Source organism: Haliotis cracherodii, unplaced genomic scaffold (assembly GCF_022045235.1).
Source record: "Haliotis cracherodii isolate W230 unplaced genomic scaffold, xgHalCrac1.p SCAF_5, whole genome shotgun sequence".
Lineage (NCBI taxonomy): Eukaryota > Metazoa > Mollusca > Gastropoda > Lepetellida > Haliotidae > Haliotis > Haliotis cracherodii.
In genome coordinates this window covers 40,421,620-40,434,028 of record NW_027266308.1, presented here as the reverse complement: position 1 = coordinate 40,434,028, position 12,409 = coordinate 40,421,620, and the positions used below count along the sequence as shown (strand labels likewise).

Here is a 12,409-nt window from a genome sequence, read left to right as displayed (position 1 = left end):
TCGCACGTCACGCCGAAAGCCCGGGTTCGATTTCCAACATGGATAATGTGTGAAGCTAGAATATTGCTAAAAAGCGGTATAAAACCATACTCTCATTGGAAGTTAGCTAGTTTTATTTGGTGTGTGGGTGTTATCGTTTCCTGTCAATATGACTACAGCATCTGTACCGATGTACCAACACTGTAACGAGCATCAACAACACACCGTGTATATATTATACATGTCTTTCTGTTGATACTGAATTCGGTCACAGCATGAAACAACACAACACCTCACCTAAAACTAATGAAACACGAACATGTTTTAACGTGGACAGAATAAAGTTACTTCTATGAGGACTCCGTTTTACTTACTACTTTGAAGAATTATACAGCGGTTGAAATGTGATGTTACGTTCGCTTGATGCTTTCCGACAAGAGAGATCACTTTACCGTTTCTGCAACTGGTTATTGTTATGAATACATTTGTTTCAATCAGTCAACTAATGTTATTTTTCTATTTCATGCAAAGTCATGCAATCAGTTCATGGCATACGTGAAAGATTTGTTAAGTCACTCCTAATGCATGATTTCGTCGACCTGGTGCTTTCATGTTTTCTACATTTCCAGAATACACCCCCATGCTGCCACCAAAACCCCACAGCTAACATTTAATCGCAGTGTATAATGGAATATGTATATTTTTTACAGCTAGTATTTCAAGACAATCAACAAAATCGATTGTCATATTTATTTCGAACAGCTCCATGAGAAAACATGGCTGATGTTACATGTTTCAACTATTCGCTTGTTTATCTGAATCACACCTCACAGTACAGTGTTTAACATCCCCGCTCGTGTTTTCCTCTCCACTCCATCACAGACAGCACTAATTAAGCGTACTGTTACTCAAAGGTTTTATTGATTTTTGCGCGCGAGAGCCGGTTTATTTGAGTGGGAGCGGAAGTCAGCGAGAGGCAACTCAAAACGAGGCTATAGCCTCGGGCAAGCAATATTTCACTACCGTCGCATCTTGACAGGACGAGGAGCTTCTACTTCCAGTGCATGTCTTGGCGAAATAACAGGTTGGTGAAGTCACTGGGATCTTTTCTTACATTCCTTTCTGTTCGGGAGAATATTTTCTGTCTTTCCAGTGAAAGGGTTTGTCAGGAAGTGGCATGATAGCTTGGAATCGGTGGCAAAAGTAATGAATTTCTTGTGCCTTAAGGTCGTGTCGTCTGCTTATGGTTGGAGGGGAGGTGATGAGACGTGCGAAATCACTGATGCGTAACAAGTGACACGTATGTGTTACGGTATGCCATGCATATATGTTTCACTGATCTAAAACAAATTGAAAATATTTATATACAATATCATTAATACCACAGACGCGGTTATAGCGTGATGTCTCAAAGTCCGGACTTAGTTATTATTCCGAGCCATATGTCTATTTACGCCATGCTTTGATGTCAAGTTTATTTCGGTAGTCACAAAAACACTATACCAAACAGGCAACATACACGTGTTGGGATATTTACTATTAAAGTATTGATCAGTCCATAAGTTGCCATACAGTTAATGTATTGCAACACGTCTTAAACGTGCATGCAAAATTAATATTGCACATGGTACGTCTGTGAAAACAGATGTTAGGATATAACAATCGCATATTATTTCATTCCTCTGTCGGAATGTCCATCAAGGAACGCAGCAGCACATCGCCACCTTGTTACCAAGGTTGTTCACATTCCGATTGTTCAAAAGCAAGCCAAATCCAGGAAATGAAATATTGAATCAAATTAAATTTAAGATCTCGACGGGGTTGTTTGCAATTGACGCGTTACAGCAAACTGATCCCCGTTGGTTTTACGGTAGAGTCAGGAACCAAGTGGAAACCTCTGTGATATTTACAATGTTATCGATTTCCCCGTTGCTATGGATTAGCATTATCGCCATCGCCGTGGCTTTATTATTGATAGCAATGTACAGCGCTAGAAGACAATGATCGTCGTTTAGGGAATGCGGCTTCACATTGGGGGGTCATGTCAGCGTGAACTGCATGTAACATACTGATTCAACAGTGTAGAGATTTGATTGACACACAGGTGCCCTGTAATTTACAACTGAAATATACACAGCGATGAAATCTGATGTTGAACGTTTAAGCTTGAAGTGGTAATTGATTCTGACCTTTGCATTAGATGAAGGATATACATTAAGACATATTTGTTTTGAATTCATACATAATGTAAAATAATTTGTGTATTTAATTTACTTCTGTACCAAGGTAGCATCTATGACAGTTTTCATATGTAAATGTGCATATGTGTACGTAAACAACGTTTGCATTTATAACGACGATGCATGATACTGCGTTACTACGATACAGCAGGAGTTACTTCTTGTCAAAGCATTGTTAAATATGCATCATATACCTGTCTACGTTTTAGTAAACTGACAATGATATATCACCATAAACAAATCAAAACAATTTGATTGATGACAGACAAACAATGCACCATGGACAATCAATCACATTACCTCCACCCCCGGGGACATGACGCAACCCCCTCTGATTAACTTTATGGCGACACGTCCCTCTCGGGTCAAGGCAAGCTTTGTTTCAAGGGTCTGTCGCATCTACCCTCGGGCAGGTGCGTTACTTCCCTGTCCCTCTGCACACTGGCGAAGGAAGTGACCACACATCGCTCCCGTTGACAGGTAGTTTAAGAGTCGGACTGCAGTTGTCTGTATTAGATGACATCGTGTTGTGGAGTACGAGAGGACATCAGCTGTTTGTTATTGTCATACAATCAGGACTTATAAGGATATACTACTGGTAAGAGCAAGTGTATTTTAGTGATTTTCGTTTGTGTACAACAGGTTAAAGACAACTATTTACTGAACTGAAGGTCTACAAATAAGACATCTGCTGTTATTAACGATGTGCATTAATGTTCTTCTCTAACTGTTTGAATAGCTGATGTGAAAATCAGCTCACCAATGCTGATTTGTTCCCAATACACGCTTGTAGTCCGATTAAGTTATATTGTTCTTTGGGATATATTTTTTTTATGGTTATTATGGAAAGCCACAATCAGGTGATTGATAGTAGCCACATTTCCCATTGAAATCACCCAGATGAACAATTTTGGTGTATTAACGGATCACAGATTTGGAGTAATCTACCGTTGTATATATGAAGACTTTTACATTAATCACCAGGAAAACAGGTTCCCAGGATTACTGTATTTATGTTTTTTTACTTAGATCAGAACAAGAAGGAACTGTACATTTCCTCTGACATAGGAACAATTACTATTCTGCTGGAAGTTGCTTAAAATTGTACAGGCACTGATTGTAGTTTCCCCACAGTAGTTCCAGGAGAATAGTCTCATGCATATGCTACACTTGAGTTATCATGGGGTGAGGCTTCAATGAATAATTCAAATGTAATTGATCATAAAGCAAGGCTCTCGCTATGGAGAAGTTCCGGCCTCATGTCGGCCTCATGCATACAGCTAGTCACATGGGTGTCATAACTGACGTGACATCCCACATCATCCCCTGCATCGGCGGGTATTGAGTTTAATGTTCTTACCAACACAACGTTGTCCAAGCGAAAATGGATGGGACATTCCGTCGTGTGTATGTAACGCCAAGTTGGATTCCGGTTAACCAAACAAATGCGTGTTCTCATTGTCCTGCAATAATGAACATTTAAGTTTTGAAAAGATAAACGTGAAGGTGTTTTTTTCAGGTCACGATGAACCTCCGTGACATAGTACTGACCTTCACCTCTGCCCTCGTGGCCTTCAGTCGTGCCCACCAAGGTCACCATCATGCGGAAACACAGGCAGTTGAGGGATTCCACGAAGCCGGCAAAAACGAACAGTAAGATTTTGTTTACTAAAAGAAACACTTTTTGTTTTTTACGGAATTGCAATTAACAGCTTTATATAAAAAAATGAAATGAAAATAAGACGAACGTTACTCGTTTCGAGACACAAATAACAGATAATAATATTTACGGATCTCTGACACGACAAACATTATTCGGAAGAAAGGTTTAGCCGTACCACTTAATGAGATGAGGACTCTGTCCAACAACTGTCATCTGATTCCGACGTTTTGTCTAAACCATCAGTAAATTTGGGTCCAATTTAAATAATATCATTACAGTAAACTACGTTTATAACGAACACGCTTGTAACGAACTGACGGTTATAACGAACTTATTTTATAGTCCCGGCCATTTGGTGTTTATATGCTGTTAATATGCTTATAACGAACTACGGTTATTACGAACTAAAATTAGTGGTCCCTTTGAGTTCGTTATAACCGTAGTTTACTGTAGATATCCTCCTGAAGGGGAAATCTGTTTAGTGTACTGAGGTCGGCTATACAGACTCAGTGTGTGTGTAGTATGAGTGTTTATTTACTCCCATTCATGCAGGGCTGATCCCACTTCTTCCTCTCCTTCACAGACACATCAAGGAGCATATGCAGAACGAGATGAACACACAGAGACAGATGTCACCACAAGAACTAGAGTTCCACTATTTCCGGTAAGTCCACATTGCAGTCAGACCCGTGAAGATTCCGGGGTAGAATAGGTCTTCAGCAACCCATGCTTGCCGTAAAAGGCGACTATGCTTGTCGTTAAAGACGACTAACGGGATCGGGTGGTCAGGCTCGCTGACTTAGTTGATGCATGTCATCGATCCCAATTGCGTAGATCGTTGCTCATGATGTCAATCACTGGATTGTCTTGTCCGGACTCGAATATTTTACGGCCCGCCGTCATATAGCTGGAATATTGCTGAGTGCGGCGTTAAACAACAAACAAACAACAAACAAACAACAAACAAACATTGCAGTCAAGGACAATGACGTCATATCAGTATTCCTCGTGGTGATTCCACAGATAATCGTGTGGGAATTGTCATGAAAGGTAACCTGGTTATTAACTATATATGGACTGAATACATGGTTCCAAATCTACGTCGGTCAGAGAAGGAACAAGATTATTAGCTTGTAGATGCTTATGTCACTGTTCAAAACAGGGCTGGGTGAAAAGGTTTCACAAACCACTCCATATTGATTGACTATAAAATTATTCAATGTGATCTGAAATCTGGCTCGGCTATATTTACACCGGAAACTCCGATTGACTGACACGATAACAACCACCCTATAACTAATTCTCGGGTTTATGAATGTTGGAACTCTGTTTTTGGCAAAACATAAGCCACAGATATATTCCCTGTCATTTAATAGAGGATCGTCAAGGTAATAAACCTCTTGATTCAACACATAATGACCATGTGAAGGTATCAAGTCTAGGAGAAAACGCCTATTGTATTGTCCAAGACATATAATCATTTTAACTAGCATGCTGCATCTTACCGGATTTCAAAAGTTATCGTTTTCGGGGACATCGACTGATTGTCTTTGAAAATGCCTTGAAGTTATTTTAAAATTACATAATTTTTATAATGATGTGAAAGAATGTCAAATCATGAAAATGTCATAATGTCATTGATCTCTTGCAAAATCACTGTCTTACAACATTCGACTTACCGTAATCATAAACGTCCTTCCGTTATAATTCATAAACGTCCTTACCGTAATAATATGTAAGGTACCTTACCTGTCTTATTTCCTGGTTCGCCTGTATCATATGTATCTTTATGGAATAACATGTTCCAACTTCATCGCATTACATTTCTCCTGAACGATAAATCATTTCTCACCCTCGGATGGACGTTTCTCCTCACATGTTTCGCATTTCTTCATATCGGATTCACCTTCGGTCATAATCGTATCCAATTCTACCTTTGTTTTTCACCTTTTCATGCCTGGACCTCCCTGTAACATGCCCCATCACGACCTCCCTGTAACATGCCCCATCACGACCTCCCTGTAACATGCCCCATCTCGACCTCCCTGTAATATGCCCAATCTCGACCTTCCTGTAACATGCACCATCTCGACCTCCCTGTAACATACCCATCTCGACCTCCCTGTAACATGCCCCATCACGACCTCCCTGTAACATGCCCTATCTCGACCTCCCTGTAACATGCACCATCTCGACCTCCCTGTAACATGCCCCATTTCGACCTCCCTGTAACATACCCATCTCGACCTCCCTGTAACATGCCCCATCACGACCTCCCTGTAACATGCCCCATCTCGACCTCCCTGTAACACGCACCATCTCGACCTCCCTGTAACATGCACCATCTCGACCTCCCTGTAACATGCACCATCTCGACATCCCTGTAGCATGCACCATCTCGACCTCCCTGTAACATGCACCATCTCGACCTCCCTGTAGCATGCACCATCTCGACCTCCCTATAACATGCCCCATCTCGACCTCCCTGTAACACGCACCATCTCGACCTCCCTGTAACATGCACCATCTCGACCTCCCTGTAACATGCACCATCTCGACCTCCCTGTAGCATGCACCATCTCGACCTCCCTGTAACATGCACCATCTCGACCTCCCTGTAACATGCACATCTCGACCTCCCTGTAACATGCACCATCTCGACCTCCCTGTAGCATGCACCATCTCGACCTCCCTGTAACATGCACCATCTCGACCTCCCTGTAACATGCCCCATCACGACCTCCCTGTAACATGCCCCATATCGACCTCCCTGTAACATGCGCCATCTCGACCTCCCTGTAACATGCACCATCTCGACCTCCCTGTAACATGCACCATCTCGACCTCCCTGTAACACACACCATCTCGACTCCCTGTAACACGTACCATCTCGACCTCCCTGTAACATGCCCCATCTCGACCTCCCTGTAACATGCCCCATCGCGACCTCCCTATAACATGCACCATCTCGACCTCCCTGTAACATGCCCCATCTCGACTCCTTGTAACATGCCCCATCGCGACCTCCCTGTAACATGCACCATCTCGACCTCCCTGTAACATGCACCATCTCGACTCCTTGTAACATGCCCCATCGCGACCTCCCTGTAACATGCACCAACTCGACCAGCCTGTAGCATGCACCATCTCGTTCTCCCTGTAACACGCACCATATCGCCCTCCCTGTAACATGCCCCATCGCGACCTCCCTGTAACACGCACCATCTCGACCTCCCTGTAACATGCACCATCTCGACCTCCCTGTAACATGCACCATCTCGACCTCCCTGTAACATGCACCGTCTCGACCTCCCTGTAACACGCACCATCTCGACCTCCCTATAACATGCACCATCTCGACCTCCCTGTAACATGCACCATCTCGACCTCCCTATAACATGCACCATCTCGACCTCCCTATAACATGCACCATCTCGACTCCCTGTAACATGCACCATCTCGACCTCCCTGTAGCATGCACCATCTCGACCTCCCTGTAACATGCACCATCTCAACTTCCCTGTAACATGCTCCATCTTGACTCCCTGTAACATGCACCATCTCGACCTCCCTGTAACACGCACCATCTCGACCTCCCTGTAACATGCACCATCTCAACTTCCCTGTAACATGCTCCATCTTGACTCCCTGTAACATGCACCATCTCGACCTCCCTGTAACATGCCCCATCTCACCCATATCACATTGCTCCACTTCACCATCCGCCGTTTTCCCCATCAGCCTCCATGACACGAACAACGACACGATGCTTGATGGTCTGGAGATCCTACAGGCTCTGTCTCACATGCTGCCGCCGAACAACCTCCAGCCTCACGAAGTCCAGGGCAAGACGGAGGAGCAGGTCGAGACCATGAGGCAAGACAGGCACAAGCTCATGTTCAAGAACTATGTTGGTAGGTTGTTATACCTTCTGTCTCCACGAAATACATTGTACACTGTAATATGATATATTACTCAGCTCCTTACAGGAACTGTTGTGCTTAAATTGCTTCGGTGAATTGTGTTTTATTATCTCATAACGCTAACGACATTTGTCCTATGATTAATTTCTTCATAATATTCTGTTAAAACAATGCTAAAAAAATAATTATGTCTTAGGATTTAAAAACAATGGTTACTGGATATCCTGACAAAAGTCTGTTCTTGTCTTGAATTGTTTGATAGGCATTACTTAGAAATTGACGGATGACAAAGTAGAAACAATATATGAATAACAACTTCTTTAATACTGTAAAGGCGAAGTTTTGGAAAAGATCATTATACCGTTGTCAAGCAAAACGTGTCTATCATGTCTTCTTTGAGCAAACCATGATCGGAATTTAATTTGTTAATCACTTTGTGGTGTCTATATGTATTTGAAGATTGGGTTTGATGCTTAGGCAAATCCTTGGAAATCCGTGTTGCTGAACAATTGACATACATGGTTTGGTGGGGCAAAACGTGTACATTATACGCTAAATCTATGTTTATACTATTTCAGAAATCATTGATAAAGTTCTCCGGGACGATGACCGAGATGGAAACGGTTACCTTAGTTACCCAGAATATGTCCTCGCTAGGAGGAGAGATGAACATCGCATGCGTCAACAGCAGGAAGAGATGATGAAACAAGGATATCAAGGAGGATATCAGCATCCTCCCCAAGGATACCAACAACCGCCCCAGGGGTACCAACAACCTCCTCCACAAGGATACCAGCAACCTCCTCAGGGATACCAACAACCTCCTCCACAAGGGTACCAACAACCTCCTCCACAAGGGTACCAACAACCTCCTCAGGGATACCAACAACCACCTCCACAAGGGTACCAACAACCTCCTCCACAAGGATACCAACAACCTCCTCCACAGGGGCACCAACAACCTCCCCAGGGATATCAACAACCTCAACATGGACAGCAACCACCACAACACGGACACCAACCTCCCCAACAGGCCCCTAAATAAATCATTTGTATGAACATATGGATATTTCACATATTGATGGTCGGATGCGGCAGTCGTGTCCAATACGACCCATTTGATGGGGAATGCAGATGTCAGTTGGAAGTTGCGTCAAATCAAGTGGATTGTGAGGATTGGGATTATGGGAATAACGATTATTGAAAAGTATTGAAGAAGTCATGAGTTACCGTTGCTGAGTCGGTGGATGTGAGGAGAGATGACTTGGTGCAACACACGTTCAGTGATAGGGTTGGATATTAATACAAACATTGAGACAGTTTTAAAATATTATGTTGCCAATAGGTGAACGTTCTACACCACATACACATGTTCGAGTGACACGGAATTCATGTGTAGAACACTATTGTCAAAAGGTGTGCTTCAATTGTTTTTTTGTGTGAATGAAAGCGTATGATGAGAGAACGCTAGAAATGTAATTTTGTATTGTATAGTATGCTGCTTGACGTAGACACAGTGTGCTGGTCGTGGTAGCGTTAAAATGAATCTGATGCTACAGATGCAAGCATTTGGACAAACAATACGTGCATATTTTACACATTTGCCAAAAGAAATATACAAATACCGCCCATGGTGTTCAACGTTGATGTTCTGAAGACCCAGTATGTACTTCTCAACAGGTGCACTTTTTGGGTCAACTATTTAACCTTAACCGTTTGTGTCCAATAGCTACGTTATCATTTGCTGGACATATGGCGAACGATCACCTATGCTGAACATGTGCCTTTAAGAATATGTTGATTGAAACACAGCCCCAGGATGAGCATCAGTCGTGTCCAACATGGCCAAGATGAAGAGTGTCTATTTATTGCCTGTTATCACCACCATGTCATGAGATGATTTCAGAGTGCATGTCCTCACCTCATTCTGTAAACTCGTGCTCGTCAGACAAACTTTGACAGAGCTGTCTTTGGCGTAAGATCATTAACATGAAATCTATGTACATCTATAATATATAAACCACATATGAATAAAGTCAAGATTATTGTAATGTAGACGTTGTTACGTGCGCTGGCCGCCTTGTGGTTCATGTGGTTCATGTGGCGCGCGCGCGCGTGTGCGTGTGTGTGTGTGTGTGTGTGTGTGTGTGTGTGTGTGTGTGTGTGTGTGTGCGCGTGTGTTCCATTCCACACATGGTCACCACTTTTTTTATTTCCCCTGCCGCGATGTGTATGGGACCCTGCCAAAAAGCGGCGTTAACCAAATATGACTCCCTCGTCTCGGAGTTACGTCAGCCAGTTAGACTTTCATATTTTCTCTGTATCAGTGAGCGAAGCATTCTGACAAGAAAATCTTATTTCTGTATGTAGAAAACGAACTAAAACGAACTTCGAAAACGAAGATTCATAATAAAGGCTGCACCATTATATCCTTGTGGATATTTTATGCTACATGTTTTCTGAGACCCATGACATCTACACTCAAAATGGAGTACCATCGAAGGAATATTTGTCTCCTGTTTAGGTTTTCTTTTGTTTAGATCGGAATTTCCGAATCGAGGTGGCAATGAACTATGAAGCCAACAAATTTTAGAAAGCTGGCTTGGGATTTGCTCAAGAACCCACGCGTCGTTCGTTTAGGTCTGGCGGTCAAAGGGTTCACCTGACACGTCCTTCTATGAGGGTGTCGTCAGATCTCAACTCAGAGAGTTATCCTATCGGTGTAAAAGTGTTTGTTTGATATTTAACGTTGCACTCAGCAATATTCCAGCTGTATGACGGCGGTCTGTAAATATTCGTGTCTGGACTAGACTTTTCAGTGATTAACTTCATGAGCATCGATCCACGCAATTTGGATACGATGACATGCATGAACCAAGCCAGCGAGCCTGACCACCTGATCCCGTTAGTCACCTCTTACGACAAGCATAGTCGCCTTTTACGGCAAGCATAGGTTGCTGAAGACCTATTCTAGCCCAGATCTTCACGGGTCGGAGTAAAAGATCTGATTGCAATGACACTGGTACAATTCGGTTGCCACATGAAGCATGGATGCTTGTATGTTGTCGGACCACGAGGGCCTGGATCGATCCCTGTTCTCCGGCCCTGACCTGGATCGCTAAAATTGCTGAGAGCCGTTTAATTCACTGCCTCTCCCTGCCTCCCCTTGCCTCCCCCTGCCTCACCTTCTCACTCGGGACTTTCACAGAGATGCACACTGTACGAACTGTGTCCTTTCAAATGGCATGGGGGCGGTGGGGTAGCCGAGTAGTTAAATCGTTCGCTCGTCACGCCGAAGACCCGGGTTCGATTCCCCACATGGGCACAATGTGAGAAGTCCATTTCTGGTGTCCCCCCGCTGTGACATTGCTGAAATATTGCATAAAGGGGTGTAAAACCAAACAAACTCACTCATTACCTCACATTTTATGACGCTTCGGACAATAACATACGGTAAAACTGATAACCACACACACACGCACGCACACACGATCGCACGCACGCACGCACGCACGCACGCACGCGCACACACACACACACACACATGACATTGGTGGATACTCCGCACAGTGTTGCGCGGTGTATATGTTACGAAGTATGTTGATAAAATATTATAATTCAATGTTACATAATAAATGAAAGAGTGATACTAAATTGATAAAAAGAGAAAAAAAACTTCGGAAAGGTTACCAAAATGTAATGTTAACAAATGCAGTATGGATACTAACTGACAGTAATTCAAACTTATATTCTATAGTTTAGGTCTGTAGCTACCATCTCGGTACATCATTTCTCATCATTATGGTGAGGTGAGGTTAAATGGGGTTTAACGCCGCGTCCAAGATTATTGCACTTATACAGCGTGCACGTGTGTGTGTGTGTGTGGCTGCTTGTACTGGTCCAGACTAATGCTGATTTTATAGTGCTACCTACTGAGATACCATACCGATACCATAACATGAATACCCCACTTACACATAGTATACTGACTCTGAGCCGACCATTCCTTGTTTTAGCCCCTTAATTCCGAGCGCCAGGAAGGGTAACAACAAGTACCACGGAGCCGGTCCTCATCATTATGGGTGTGGGGACACGGGTGATCCTGTCGTCTAAGGATCCACAATTATATGTGCAGAGTTGTGTCCATTAGACGTGCCAGGAACCTACGAGCGAGCTTTCTGATCCCAATTAGCAGTGATTTATAAACTACATTCGTACTCGTGGGTTTTACCAAAGTGGTAAGCCTTCCTCACTTCGGAATTCCCTCCAACCTGAAGCTGAGACGTGCACGTCGTGGTATAACTAAAATACTGGATGAAAATCAGTTGGGAACATCAACGATGTGTTAGACTCTGTACATACCTCTCGGAGATAAGTGTCAAGTCTGTCATTGAATCTATTACATGTTTTAACACAACAGAGACTCAGTATTACATGATATTTTTTATTCACAAGAACGCTAAGAAACATTACGATGAAGACAGACATTTAAGATCTCTTTGGAGAAAACCGTCCATTGTAGAACATTTTTCTCTCTCTCTTTCACACTGCAGAGATGCAAACTACCATTGGATATTCTGTTGATGTCATGTAGAGTTGCTAGG

The 12,409-nt window shown here is 43.1% G+C and overlaps 1 protein-coding gene across 1 annotated transcript; it reads left to right on the top strand.

Annotated features, from left to right (window-relative positions):
* The first annotated feature begins 982 nt into the window (after window positions 1-982).
* Window positions 983-9,823, top strand: LOC139443293 (uncharacterized). Its single transcript, XM_071224268.1, has 5 exons — window positions 983-1,063; window positions 3,739-3,872; window positions 4,466-4,546; window positions 7,624-7,796; window positions 8,384-9,823. The coding sequence occupies exons 2-5, from the start codon at window positions 3,745-3,747 to the stop codon at window positions 8,848-8,850; spliced, it is 849 nt and encodes a 282-aa protein (XP_071080369.1). The 5' UTR covers window positions 983-1,063; window positions 3,739-3,744; the 3' UTR covers window positions 8,851-9,823.
* The last annotated feature ends 2,586 nt before the right edge of the window (window positions 9,824-12,409 follow it).

Coding starts and splice junctions, on each gene's coding strand:
- LOC139443293 (XM_071224268.1), top strand. CDS start 3,745: ATGAACCTCCGTGACATAGTACTGACCTTCACCTCTGCCCTCGTGGCC. Junction 3,873..4,465: donor GAAGCCGGCAAAAACGAACA/GTAAGATTTTGT, acceptor TCTCCTTCACAG/ACACATCAAGGAGCATATGC. Junction 4,547..7,623: donor CTAGAGTTCCACTATTTCCG/GTAAGTCCACAT, acceptor TTTCCCCATCAG/CCTCCATGACACGAACAACG.